Here is a 15,342-nt window from a genome sequence, read left to right on the forward strand (position 1 = left end):
CGTTCATAAAATTGTTTACGTTATAGTCGACTTGATCGTACACGAGATTAACAATATCTTCTTTATAAACTATCTTCGCTCGGCACCGTTTTAATGTAACACAGCAAAGAAAATGCTTTTTTTTTCTTTTCTTTTTTTTTTTTGCAGACATCAAAGCCGTCTTCAACACAGTATTTGAGACAGAACAGTTCCTGTTGCTGCGCTTCACTCTGGATGCACTGCATGAATGACCAGTAGCCGTGGAGGTTATAGTCCAGAGATCGGCCTGATTAAGCTCGTTATAATACAAAATAGTCTCTGCTTTTTCGCCATTTATGTAAATGTTTGAGGATGTTCCTCTGATGCCGCCCGGCTTCAGTCCCAGTGCAGAACGTCCCGTCAAAGGTCTTTGAGAAGAGGGCTCGTAAATCACATCGCCCGGCGTCCATCACTCTCCATCTTCGCTTAATCCCAAAGTGCTCTTACAGACAAGGACGTTTCTTACACGGAGTCATCCGGTAAGTCTATTACAGTCGCCCTCACCTTGATCCCAGACACACCGAATTCCAGGAAAGAAGAAGAAGATGATGAGGAGGAGCAATGAGTGCTGGGAATCAGCAGCGTCTCAGCCGGGTCCGCTATCAGTTTCCTGTAAACCACTTGGCTGTACAGAGACGTGTAGACGACGGAGCACGCCACGGCAACCACGATGAAAAACACGGCGCAAGAAGCCATCACGAGGCCGTCCCGGCTCTCGGCGTTCCCTCCCGGGGTCGCCGCTGCTGCTGCCTCCTTTGTGGTCACGTTGACGCAGTCCTTGCTGTATCCGGGCTGCGCTGCAGTGACCTGAACGCAGACCCGGTAGCAAGTGGAGGGCTTCAGCCGTTTGATGTGGTACTCTTTGACGTCGGCGGGGAGCCGGGCTGTGACCGGCATCAAGAGGCCGCCGCTGCCGCCGTGGGCTAAAATTGACCATTTTAGTTGTGATACCAAACCCCCCGTGCTCTCCCAGGAAACCCTGACAGAGTGAGACTGGACGGATGTGACGTACACTTGTAGAGGTTGATTCGAACGCCGGGCGGCGTATCCGTCCACAGCGACCGTCACAGATTTGAGGTCTGCCCCGACGAGGTTGTGGGCGATGCAGGTGTACGATCCTGCTTCCTGCTCCGTGGCGTCGTAGAGGTCAAAGGTTCCCTCGGGGTGCATGTAGTACTTATCGGACACGCTCCCGGGTAGCATCCTGTCACCCGACGGCGTCACCCAGAAGATCTCGGGCTCCGGTTCTCCGAACGCCCGGCAGTGCAGCGACACGGACCTCCCTTTGCCGACGTCGACCCGATCCGGGAGGCTCCCGGGCGAGATCAGAGGGAGGCAGATCTCCGTCATCTCCCTGAAGTGCACCTGTCGGACGCGTTGGCCTTGGTACTCCGGAGGCTCCACGCAGAACAGGGAGTCGGGCTCCATGAACCGAACGGCGGTCCGGTTCATGTTGACCCAGCGGATGACGCAGTCGCAGCGGATGGGGTTGCTGTGCAGGCTGACCTCTCGCAGGTTGGGCAGCGAGTCCACGGTGCCGCGGTGGAGCGCGCTCAGAGCGTTGCTGTTCAGCATCAGCGTCTCCAGCCTGGGGAGCTTGTAGAAGGCCCTGGAGTGGATGTAGGACAGCCGGGGATTGTTGGTGGCCTCGATTTTGGTCAACTCCGGCAGGTTGTTCAGGGCGAAGCTGTCGATGGACACGAGCTCCGGCATGCTGTTGATGCCGAGCTCCTTGAGATGCATCATGTCCATGAAGTCGCCTCTCTGGATCCTCTCGATGGGGTTCTTATTCAAATCCAGAAACTTTAAATTCCTCACTCTCGTCAACGCGGCTCGTGGGACTCGACTGAGCAAGTTGTCAAAGAATGAAATGCTCTCCAAACTCTCCAGGCCGTCGAGAGCGTCGTCCGGCATTTCAGTCAAATTCATCTTGGCAAGCACGAGGCTCCGGAGGTTCGCCAGGGGTTTAAAGTTCATGTCTGACAGCTCGACGACGGGGTTTTCTCCCAACATCAATATCTCCAGGTTGGGCAGATGCTGGAACCACTGGCTGTTGATGCTCGTCAGACGATTGGAATTGAGATGGAGCCTCAGCAGCCGACTCAGGCCCCGAAACGCTGCGGCGTTAATGGAGGAAATCAGGTTGTGGTTAATGTAGAACTCCTGCAGGTTGGGCAAGGAAGCGAGGCAGCTGTCAGACAGCTCCTGAATCCAGTTCTCCTCCATGTGGAGCGACAGCAGCCGGGGGAGAGACCCCAGACGAACATCGCTCACGGAGGAAATGTTATTCTGAGACAAGTCGATCTCAGTGATGTTGGCCAAGTATTCCAAAGTTTTCTCCACTTTAACGATGTTGTTTGTCTGCAGCAGCAGCACCTGCGTCTCCGCGGGGAGCGTCTCCGGCAGCACCGACAGGCCCAAGTCGTTACAGTCCACGGTGGCCGCCTCGGCGTAAACAGAGCTGGGCGAGAACCAGGGTCGTACCTCGCATCGACACGACGCCGGGCAGCGAGCGGCGGCCCCCTCTGAGGCCAGAACAAAAGCAGCCAGAGACAGCTCGGCCAGCAAACAAGCCACGACTGCTGTCTCCTTCATCTTGCCCCCCTTGTGTTCTCTTCAGCCAGTAATTGGCCCTTATGGAGTCAGCTGTTAGCGCCGTTAACTTCACAAATACAAGCTCATTTGTTAACGCAGCGAGACAAGAGTGGATTTCCTGCCGACGCCTGTTCCCCCCGGAGCTTTTTGGTCCCCGTTGCCTTTTTCCCGGCTCTTGGCAAAGAGAGGCGGCCTTTCTCAGTTCGGTCCGTGCCAGGTTTGTCGTGTGGCGATTCGTCACGGTCGGCGTATCCTTCAGGGAGCGGCGCTGTGCGGCAGAGGGGCGGTTGAGGAATGCTGTGGCTCCGGCTGGGGACGAACCGCTCTGCCTTCCATCATTATTATCCTCCGTCGCTGTCACCCTGAGTCAGCTTCCATCTGGGGAGACAGGAGAGAAAGAAAAGTCCAACTTAACACCTTGCAGAGGAGCTATGAAGGCATATTGACGAATATTGAAACGTATTAAGCTTTTTTCAGCCTCATTTGATTTAATCTCTTTCCTCGTAAGGTGTGATGAACACGCCGGTGTTTCCTGACAGGTTTGAAACAAAGACGACGGTGCGTTTGAGTCTCTTTGTGCGGCTGAAGGGCGAAACAGCGGCCTGAGGTTTTTATTGCTATTTCAGTCAAAGCGGTAAAATATAAAGAGTCCTAGAAAACAAGCAGCTCTGAGATGATGCTCCACAGTTTGTTGATTCAAGAGACCAAACAATGCACCAAACAATGCACGTTCCCCCGTGTTGTAATGAACCTCTCCTGCTGTGAACAATGCACCTGTGCACACTCATCAACGCTCCCACACTAAACAGCAGCCCGACGCACACAACCTCCAGGATTTGTAGAAGCTCCCAAAATATCTGCTGAAAGCAGCTCGCCGCGGGTCTCCAGCTGCTTTTTTTTTTATTGCATAATTCATGAGGCGCCGGATCGATGCCGTTGGTGCAGGTGACGGGTCCGCGGCGGCGCGGTGCTGTTCTTTCTGCTTATGTCGACGGCACGTATTGACGTTTTGATTAATTTGTGACCTTGAGTGCAGAAGCCACCGCCGAGCGTACGACAGTAGATGAAGCTGTCGGGGAAGTTTGTGGAGCGGCTGATGAAGACGAGCTGAGACTCTTCCTGCATATATCAGCTCGTTTATGGTTCCTCTCTCACTTCATCCTCAAAGTACAAGAACTTTGACTAAAGTACGACAGTGTTGAGCCGACTGTTTCGCTACAAATACCTTTACTGATACCGTTCAACATACACGTAAATATACATGTTTAACAGAAAAGGCCTGTGTTATATACCGTGTTGTTTCAGATATCCTACTTATTTGGCACTTGTGGTGATGAAGGAACAACAGTGAGGCTCATTGATACAAAAACCATGTGTTTGAGGTCCGTGTGCTTCACGTAAAGGTGAAGAAGACTTGTTGGAGCCCTTTGAGTAGTGAGACTACAGTGAAGAAGCAGCCTGGTGGTGTTATAGTACAGCAAATACTCTCTGAGTAGTACAACCGCAATACTTCCCCAAAACCAAAGTAGAGTTTGTTTGTCTGGTCAGAAATACTTTCATTTAGTTCGGAGGACTCGTCAGCGAGACGCTGTACTTGCATCAGTACAATAAGACAGATAGACGGTGTTCCTTCAATAATATTAAATGCAATACTCACACCTTTTACTTATGTTAGGAACACTTCTACCGTGTTTCCATCGATGTATTTGTCTGCTCTGTTTGAAGTATTAAAGAAGCTGTGTGGAAATGTGATAAAACCTAAATCGATCAAAACAAGTTTTTACTTTGGCTTGAGGTGTTTTTTTGTCTTTATTCAAAGCAGAGTGGATTCTGGGAAACGCCTTCGTGGAATAGATGCTGACTCAGCAAAAACCTTTAACTCACATGACTGATCCGCTGTTTCCGGAGATGTACATACTGTATGTATATATATATATATATATATATATATATGTGTATATATGTGTGTGTTTACTGGCAGATCACAGCCATGGATAAAGAGTAGCCTTCAGCGCTAACATGTGATGAAGCTACTTTACTTTATTGGCTCCAGACCAGTCGATGGAAACACGTTTTCTCGTTCGCTTTGTGTTTTTGCGACGTTTCAAAAGAATTCCCTTAAAGATCTCTGCAATCATCTGAGTGAAGCGACGTTAACGTCCCAGCTGCTCCAAGACGAGAACGTTAGAGCACTGATCCAACGTGGTGGCTTCTACATCCCATCATTCTGTCTCTTCTGGCTCTCATGCAGCTCATTGAAACCCTCGCAGGCGTCCGCCTCCTTCACCCGAGAGAGGAGGAAGCGTACTGTATCCAACGCTTTAGTGTTATGTAATCGCCCCTCCACAGAGATGGAAACAACACGTTTATGTACAGTATTTAGGCTACAACAAAAACAACTTATATGCTAATGAAGCGCGCGTGGTTTGGATGTTAAATGGAGCGTTAAATGTGGACGTTTCTTCTCTTTTGGTTGGAAAGTGTGCTCTCATGAGACGCTGCTGTGCGCTAATTTAATTTCTCCTGTTCATTTACGAGATGCGTCCCTCTTATTACAAAGAGTCTGCAATGAATTCCCTCATTTCCCCTCCATGCACACACACACACACACACACACACACACACACACACACGCACACACACACGGTGGTGGCTGCCTTTCATGATGCCATGAATATAGATTTATAGGTATATCGGTGCAGAATATGCTGATTCTCTGTCCAATTGTCCAGGTTTGAAATGTTGAAGTGTGCTTTTTTTTTTTTTAGCTTGAAAGCCAATTTTATGTAAATGAGCTCCAGATTTGTTTCTACATTTCAGGAGAACAGCTTCTCCTCGTAGGCTGAAATGTGACGACTGTAACATGATTGGCAGCAGTGATTCATGTGCAGAACAACATGTCCTGAAGGCAACACGAGTAGTTTCACTGGTGTTCATCTCAACTACTATCATATATATATATATATAGTTCTATATATATATATATATATATATATTTATATGAACATATAAAACCGATTCCAAAACAAAAGATAAACCTGATTCCGTCTCTAATATCTATTTCATATTCATGTGAAAACATCTCCTTCAACCAATGTAGTTTGCCACGATAACAACATCGTGATAAGAAGTAGAGTCATTTTCTCATAGACGTCGATACAACCGGAGGAGTCGCCCCCTGGTGGCCATTAGCGAGAATGCAGCTTGACTCCTGAAATCCACTAAATCAGCCTGAAACCATTGATGAGAGTCAGAGCTGGACCACGCTGCGCTGTGATTGGCCCGCAGGATTCTCTCCTCGCAGCCCTTCACAAAGCTGTGTTCTCCTGACGCGCCAGGACCTCCGAGGTCAAAGGTCCCGGTCTGCATTCATCTCATTGCCTGAAGAAGAACCGGTTTCAGCTCCACCCATTCACACAGAAAGAGAGGAAAGAATCTCACGTTTGTTGTTAAGAGTATTTAGTGATGCGTTCTATGAGCAGCTCTCTGTAACCCAGCAGGACCGCCAGCTTGAGCACTTTAAGTGCTGAGTATTGACATTCTGTGAATGGATTAAAGCCGCCAAATGTGAAATATTTATGTATATTCTTATACAGCAGCGAGAGAGAGAGAGCTCTCCGGTCTTAATGTGGCAGACGTCTCATAAAGTGGTCCCACTCCGCCATGTTTTATTCAGCGCTCACAGCTACGGGCAGCCTGCCGCCATCACGTCAAGTTAAAAACTACCAGACTTTCCATTTCTTTTAACTGATGGATCACAAATGAAGAACGCTGTCTGACCGCTGGAGATGACAGAAATGTCACAACGAATCTTTTATCAAAGCGAACAGCGGTTTCTGAGCAGACACATTGTTAAAGGTTCCACCAAACGGTGTCAATAGCTGCGTTTTGACAGCAGGAACCAAAGTCTACAGTTAGTTACAGGGACGTTTTATCCCCCAGCAAGACCCCGGTCAGGAGGTAAATACTTCCGGTAAGTAGAGGAACTTTAGGGGCGGGGTTTACAGGGATGATTGGTCAAACCAAGCAGCAACCTCAGGTTCTGCCTTGTAGGAAGTGTCTTAAAAGCTGCATTCTCTCTAGTGACCACCAGGGGGCGACTCCTCTGGTTGTATAGAAGTCTATGAGAAAATGACTCTACTTCTCTCTTGATTTATTACCTCAGTAAACATTGTAAACATGAGTTTATGGTCTCAATCTCTAGTTTCAAGTCTTCTTCAATACAGCATGATGTTCATTTAGTAAATGATGGTCCATTTAGAGTCAAACAGACCATAAAGCAGGGGATGCTTTAGGGGCGGGGCTACACAGTGATTGACAGGTCTCTACCAGAGACGTATACGGCGTCTCTACTTCACTCCTCCTCAGTCCAGATATGGTCACTTCCTGTTCACTCGTTGCAAGAAAACAAGATGGCGACGGCCAAAATGCTGAAGTCATGGCTTCAAAACGTCCACAAACTAACGAGAGACGTCAGGATGACTCCGCCCACTTCTTACATTCATCGTGCTTCAGTAAATACAGACAACCAACTGAAGGAACCTTTTAGTTACTTTAAAAGCAGCTGCGAGACTTAAAATACCAGGAACTTTCTTTTGTTATTAATTAACTAATGTGATGTCATTCCTGTTCAAACTGTTTATTTTAAGTGTGTACGATGTCATGGCCCTCATCGTAAAATATGACAAACCCAAGTTTCATTGAAAGAAGCTCTGAATGTAAAAAGAACCTAAAAACATGAGCTCATAAATAACAGATTTCTGATGCTTCAAACCAAACTGTATTGAACCGTGTCTGAGCGTTCCGTCTCTATAGATCTCTTGTTATTTACTCTCCTCCCTGCAGACTGACGGTGGTTTGGCGTCAGCCATAAATGTCAGTTTAACCCTTTAACCTTTAGTCAGCAGGCTGCTGTCCTTCACCTCCTGAAACACCAGAAGATACCCAAACGCCCACTCTGACCTCTGACCTCCCCGTGGGAGAGAGAAGGCTGATTACTTCCTTTTGATGAAGAATTACAAAAAAGTGCTTTTTACCTCTCAAGGACATCTCATTCAGCAGATCTCAACTTCTATTCACTTTATTTCCAAAGCTGCTCCGACGCCGTTTAGATGTAAGAACGCGTCTGAATCACAGCGAGGAGACTCTACTGAACCGAGAATGTCCTCACAAGAGCCTAAAGTCACCAGTGTTTACCCGACACACTCACTGTGTGACTCATGAGTCACGTCCGTCATGAACAACGTGAGATGTTGTTAACTCAAAGCATCTGTCTTCCACGCAGTTCATTTTATATTTGTTTAGTTCCTTATCATTATAAATGTATGGAAGATAAATAGGGACACATTTAGTTCCCATGTGGCCCTAACCCTGTTCTTTATACACATATGTATTAAAGTATTTCTCTTTAGTTAGTTATTATTATTGTTAGTTATAATAATCAAACTATTTGCACTAAAAGAATAAAAAAAGGAAAATGAGAATCTAAAACCTAAAATAGTGCAGAAGTGAGGATAAAATACAATAATATAGAAATAAAACATTTCAGGTATTTTTTGTTAATTTAACTCTCTTTCACACAGAGAATAAACATTCAATAAACATTCAAACGTATACTAACGCAGACCAGATCTTACCTTTCACAATAAAAGCCCGAGACGTATAATATTTGTAGGCGAGTATTTCTCATTTTTGTGATGTTTGTACGACACACCCTGATGTGTAAAGCTCTTTGATTTAATACATTTCCTAAAATGTTGAGCGTAGAGAGGAAGCAGCTCGGTGTGGATGATCTCAACACTTTCATTTGTTCATTTCATTCTGACGTTAGACTTCTTTGGTCTTCCGTACTTTTATAAGTCTAGGAACTAGGAAATTACCTCAACAAAATCCAAACACCTCTTCTCTCTTTGCCGGCATTTTTAGTTGCCAGTCTGACGGAACACGTTAATCTTCTGCTTTACAGAAAGAGGAAGTGCTGATTAAAAAACTAAATAAAGACGGAGCGGAGGAGGATTATTTCCTCCAGCAGCGCCGACAGCTGCAGTAAAACCTCAGTGTGAGACTCAATTAAGAGCCAGATGCTTTATTTATATATATATATAGATATATATCTATATCTATATATATATATGAATATATAAAGAAGATGCTTTTCCTGTCTGCACACACATTACTGAGTACAGTGTGAGCTCACGAGCAACACGGACCAGTGATGTGTTCAATGTTCCTTCATGTATCTGTAAAAAAATGTCTGTCGATATTACAGTGAAAAACTGTCAAACCACGACAGTAAGAGACCGTTAATTTAGTCTACATGACAATGAAACACCGTAAATATATATATTTATATATATATCAGCCCAAACAATAATTTGTGCATTCTTGTAAAAAATAACATTTTGTTACTGTTAATTGTACTAAACCTTGTACTGATAACGGAAATACACCGTAATATAAACAAGTAATACCGTAATCTTTGCATTTATTACTTAAAAAAAATACAATTTGTTACTGTTAAATTTACGGACCATTGACGGAATTATTGACGTATTATACATATAACAGCCACAGTCTGTCATATAAACAGCTGCAGTGTTTTAGCGAATACGACACAGATTCTTTTACAGTGTATATCTGCAGGACGAGCCAGGTCTCTCTTCAGGTTTTAAGAGGAGGCGAGATGCTCTTGAACAGCTGTTATGTTGATGAAGAGAGGAGGAATTATCTGCTGATCCATTGAAAATCCTCTTTATCTATTTATACGATAAATACGACACCTGACGGAGGGTTTTACTTATTCTGGGCTGCAAATCATACCTTGATATTTACTATTCAATATTTGCGCTACGAAATGCCCAAAATGATGACAAATATCCAAAATGTTGTCTTTACATTGTTTGTTCGCTAAACAGAGTCCAAAGTTTCAACCAAAACATTTAACAACTTTACAGAAAAGATCAATATGTCGTGAAAAGCTCATTTTCAGTACTTGTGCAGAAACATCGTGGTATCTGGAGTTCCGACCAGCCCGCAAACTGAAATACGACGACCCAGATCGGAAAACATGTGATTCAACGAGCCAATCAAACTGGCTTTAATAGGAGGCGGGTCTTAAAGAGACAGGCACGAAAACGGATCGTTTCAGACGGAGTGAACACGGGCACGTTCAGACTTACAGGATGAGAATTAAATGTGTTTTTCAACATAAAAGGGATCAAACAACTATTGTCTATCTAAAGATGCTCTGTCAGCACTTTGGCTGTAGTTAGCACTGTTGGCGCTGTTAGCGCTGTTAGCTGTGAGCCGTCGACATGTTGAGAGCCGTCGAGAGGCAATCGAAACGCTCACAATCTCAGTTCTTGCACCTTTAAATACCCACAAAAACTATGAGCCTTAAAATAAGCATCTGTCCCCTTTAACGGATTCATTTGGTTTTTATGTCGAAACCAACTCTCCTAGAAACGACATTAATATACAACTAATAATGTGCAACATCGGATCTATTTTGTAGGAGAAACACAACATGTTTATTTACTTTAAACTGGAAACAAAAACCTTTTTCTGACGCTCGCCACCAGCTCCAACTATTCCCGATACTGCTAACATATATGATGATTTATTTAATGTTTTACAGTAAACCGTCGTTTTGTGACGAGAGACGGTCAGAATACATGAAGAGAATAACTGCTGATGATCGTGCACCAAATAACGGGATTGTTTTTATGTTTAACAACATTACTGTTGTTCACTTCTGAGGACTTGTGACTCAGATTGTTAATAACGAGGTCTGGATGCACTCTGGACTTAAACTGGAGCAGGTTGAGGACTTCCGTCTTCCATCTGTGCTGTTTGTTCTGGGATGTCTTTGTTCATGTCTCGTCTGATTCAACGGTTTAGACTTTAGATGTTAAATCCGTCTGCTCAGCGGCGGGTTCACTGTTGGGATTCTTTACTGCGAGGAAGAGGAGAGGACGTTGTGAAGACATCGTTCATGATTTCGGTCATCTTCATGACTTAAGAAATATTTAAAAAACAGAAATGGGGTCGTTGATAATCAAAGTAAACCTTGTTTGAAAGCTTCTGTAGAAATGTAAAGTAGCAGAAAATGGAAATACTCAAAAGTACAAAATATCTCAAAAGAAGTGACGGAATAGAGAAGAATGGAAGGAGAGAAAACTGGGTTCAAAGGGTTAAATGAATGTGACTAATGTGGATCAATACGACCACGTGATATTAGTTTAAATCAAAGCATCGATGAGACTCCAGTCTGCAGCAGAAAGCCGAGACAGAACGACGTGTTCTCTCGTGAACGGATTTCACCGGCGTGAAACTAAAAAGGACGAGATCCCTAAAAACATCCAGATAACATCAACGGTTCTGCACTAAATCCCTCCTCCTCTCCTCCCTCCATCTGCCATCGATTTACCATTAAACCAGTCCCATGTGAGTCTGTTCCCTCCTCCTCCTCCTCCTCCTCCTCCTCCTCCTCCTTGTTAGCATCGCCAGCATCAGGATTTGCACTTAGCTTCCACTCCCACGAGTCACATTTCTCTCTTTAATCAGCAGCCAGTCTACTGTTAATTACCCTCACAGATACACACAGTCTCTCACACACACACACACACACACACACACACACACACACTCACAGTTCAACAGCGTGACCTCTGTTTGTTGCTTTGTGACTGTACACGTGTAGCTGGGTTTGTGCGTTGACTCTGAGATGTACGAAGTCTTTGATATGAACCACGAGTTTAGGATTTTAAATGATTGCATCAATACCTCATGAACGGACGAACGAGGAGGTCGGTGTCATGAAACAACGTATCCTCGAACAACGATGTCTTATGAAAAAGTTGCACATTTTTCGTGCGTTTTTTTCGTCCAGCAACACAAAATAGACGTCCATCTTCACAACTTAGTTAGGTTTAGGAAAAGATCGTAAAATACTAAATTAGGTTTAGGAAAAGATCGTAAAATACTAAATTAGGTTTAGGAAAAGATCGTAAAATACTAAATTAGGTTTAGGAAAAGATCGTAAAATACTAAATTAGGTTTAGGAAAAGATCGTAAAATACTAAATTAGGTTTAGGAAAAAATCGTAAAATACTAAATTAGGTTTCGGAAAATATCGTAAAATACTAAATTAGGTTTAGGAAAAGATCGTAAAATACTACATTAGGTTTAGGAAAAGATCGTAAAATACTAAATTAGGTTTAGGAAAAGATCGTAAAATACTACATTAGGTTTAGGAAAAGATCGTAAAATACTACATTAGGTTTAGGAAAAGATCGTAAAATACTAAATTAGGTTTAGGAAAAGATCGTAAAATACTAAATTAGGTTTAGGAAAAGATCGTAAAATACTAAAATAGGTTTAGGAAAAAATCGTAAAATACTAAATTAGGTTTCGGAAAATATCGTAAAATACTAAATTAGGTTTAGGAAAAGATCGTAAAATACTAAATTAGGTTTAGGAAAAGATCGTAAAATACTAAATTAGATTTAGGAAAAGATCGTAAAATACTAAATTAGGTTTAGGAAAAGATCGTAAAATACTAAATTAGGTTTAGGAAAAGATCGTAAAATACTAAAATAGGTTTAGGAAAAAATCGTAAAATACTAAATTAGGTTTCGGAAAAGATCGTAAAATACTAAATTAGGTTTAGGAAAAGATCGTAAAATACTAAATTAGGTAAAGAAAATGAACGTCTTGTTGTGGTGTTAACAACCAATGCAAATCACCGGCTTTGAATTGAATTTCTGGGCTTTAAAACAGAAACCAAACCGCAGAATATTGATATTTATTGCTGATATTCTGATCCGAAGCTCCTTCGCTGCAGACTTCATCACTTCTTCTGGAGGAGGCGGTTCAGACTGCAGGAGCAGCTTCAGAGTAATAGTCTTTGTTGATCCGAGCACATGCATCATGATTTATGTGACAAATGAGTTTCTGTCAACGTTTATTACAGACGGTGTTTGTTTTTATGAAGTTCTCCGTCAAGCATCCATAAAACAAAGAGGGGAAATATCGATGTTTAAGAAAAAAGATGAATCTCAAACAAATGTTTGAATAAAACTCACACACACATTTCTTATTGAAGAGGACACGAGTCCCGTTTAGACCCGAGACGTGATCGAGACTTTCAGACGTTTGAAGCTTTGCTTTAATATCAGAGCTGCAAAGATTAAATCAATTAGTTTTCAATTATTTAGTAAATAGATTAATTGGTTTGAGTACGTTTTAAAAGGTAATTAAGTCTAAATTCTCTCGTTCTGGTTTTAGTTTGGGAAACACTGATGGACAGAATTAATAGACAATGAAAAACGACCATCAGTTACTTAATAAGTGCAGTTTACGTTTTATAATTCAAAGTTAGTGGCTTTTTAAAAGGTGGATACTTTTAGATTTTTAGACTTAAGTTTAAGATCTAATTCTAAATGTAATCTCATTTTAAATTCATTTACTTTACTTTATTCCTGGCAGAGGAAAGCAAATTATGAATTCATTTTTCATTTTTCAACGATCTGGCTCCGGCTGGTTGATGAAAATATATTCAGATAATTAAGTGAAGTAAAAGTAAAATACTTCAAATGTTCTGTTTATTTAGAGATATTATATTATAAGTGGTAATACTGACTACTGTAGGTATTTAAAGTATTCACTATGAAGAACGGTGTTATGTTATCATTTTAATGATACAGTAACATGAGCGCTACTTTAGTGTTGTAGTGTCGCCATCTTGGTTTTTTAGCAACCAGTGAACAGGAAGTGACCACATGTGGACTGAGGAGGAGCGACGTAGAGACCTGTCAATCACTGTGTAGCCCCGCCCCTAAAGCATCCCCTGCTTTATGGTCTGTGTGACTCTAAATGGACCATCATGTACTAAATGAACATCATGCTGTATTGAAGAAGACTTGAAACTAGAGATTGAGACCATAAACTCATGTTTACAATGTTTACTGAGGTAATAAATCAAGAGAGAAGTAGAGTCATTTTCTCATAGACTTCTATACAACCAGAGGAGTCGCCCCCTGGTGGACACTAGAGAGAATGCAGCTGAAAACCTGGATCATTTGCTGCACTCAGAGGAAGTGACGTGTTATAAAACGTGTTCGACTACTTATAACAAACACAGGACTTTCATCAGGAGACCGGTGTTCGTGTCCCAAAGTGTTGTGAAGTTATTTTGAAGTTACGTCGGGGATGTTTCTTAGATTACGTTGTTCTGCTTAGTTTAAGTACTTATTTTAAGCCCAGCGTGATGTTCTGCCTAAACCGAACTCAGTGTTGTTGTTCTTTGGAGTTTCACGTAAAATGAAACGTCCTTAAGACGTCGTGCCGTTTATACGTCGTCCAGTGAGTCGGTGTCGCTCTCTGCTGCTGCTGGTTTAAGACTTCAGTGTTTCTTCTACTTCCTGAAGCTTCTCTGACAAACGTCCTGTGAGCTGAGACGTGGAGGCTTTTCAATGCAACATGAGTTCTCTGTGCATGAAAAACGAAGAGGACTCAACCCCAGCGATGAAGCAGAGACGCGATCAGAGACGAGAAGAAGTTTGTTTGGAAAACCAGGGAGGTCAACGACGTTGTTGCTGTCTCATGTTGAGCAGACCAGACGTGTGAGGTTCATTCTTTCATGAGTAATCCTCCCGTTACTGTCGATCACATGAGATTACTGAACAACGGCCTGTTTATTTAACTTGTGCAGCCCAACCGGAGCAAAATGAGAAATCACGTGACGTAAATGAACGGTTGAACGTCGACTGTGACTTGAGGAGCTGAGCGGTTAGTCGGGTGGAAACCTCCAACATGTGACTTAAAGAGACCTTCAGTGTTCGTGACGAGAGGAGCAGAGGAGCAGAGGAGCAGAGGAGCAGAGGAGGTGTTGCTGGTGGATCAGGCTGTGTTGTGACCTGCACCCCGTCCTGACTCATGTTTATCCTCGTACGTCGCCGCCCTCGTTAGCGCTCCGGAAGCGTCTCCGGTGTCTCCGGCTCCCTGAGGGACACGGAGCCTGTTGATGAGATGTCTCCGTGTTTAGGACCTGGTCCCCCCCCCCCCCCCCAGAGGGTGAACCTGTGGACCGACACCGATCTCCTCTCAGCTGAACGGAGCTGCAGCGTCCTCGAACGCATCTCAACAACCTGCGACAAAATAATCAGCCCCCCCCCCCACACACACACACACACACACACATACACACACACACACACACACACCAAAGCCTCCTGTTTTTATTTCTCCTCTCAGCTGTCAGAACAGGCTGAAGGACTACCGCAGTCCTCCCCACACACACACACACACACACACAGAGTGGTACAGCTGAAACACTCACCAGTAGCAGCTCTGTCCTTCACGTTCCATGCAGCAGCAGCAGATATTCAGCAGGTAGTCCTGGCATGGCTGCAGCTGTGTGTGTGTGTGTGTGTGTGTGTGTGTGTGTGTGTGTGTGTGTGTGGTTTAAGGCGTGCAGCGCTGCATGTTAACATCCAGCAGCAGATATTTTCCCGTTTTTCCTTGAGTATCTCCAAGAAGCTCTCGTTTCCTCTGAACAGCGACACAGACGTGGAGAGAGACACACTCTGGTAGAGACTGAGGGAGGGAGGGAGAGAGAGGGAGAGAGAGGGAGAGGGAGAGAGGGAGGGAGAGAGAGAGAGAGAGAGAGGGAGAGAGGGAGGGAGAGAGAGAGGGAGAGGGAGGGAGAGAGGGAGAGAGAGAGAGAGA

General features: G+C 43.9%; 2 protein-coding genes across 2 annotated transcripts in view; one reads left to right on the top strand and one right to left on the bottom strand.

Moving 5' to 3' along the window:
- Positions 1-15,342, top strand: part of immp2l (inner mitochondrial membrane peptidase subunit 2) — a 93,615-nt gene that overhangs the window by 64,679 nt on the left and 13,594 nt on the right. The gene's annotated exons all lie outside the window — the stretch shown is intronic.
- On the bottom strand, positions 481-2,613 carry lrrn3a (leucine rich repeat neuronal 3a; the record flags this gene model as incomplete). Its single annotated transcript, XM_079162777.1, has 1 exon — positions 481-2,613. One exon carries the CDS (start codon positions 2,611-2,613, stop codon positions 481-483), a length of 2,133 nt encoding a protein of 710 aa, XP_079018903.1.

Source organism: Pholis gunnellus, assembly GCF_910591455.1.
Source record: "Pholis gunnellus genome assembly, chromosome: 7".
In the NCBI taxonomy this organism is placed as follows: domain Eukaryota; kingdom Metazoa; phylum Chordata; class Actinopteri; order Perciformes; family Pholidae; genus Pholis; species Pholis gunnellus.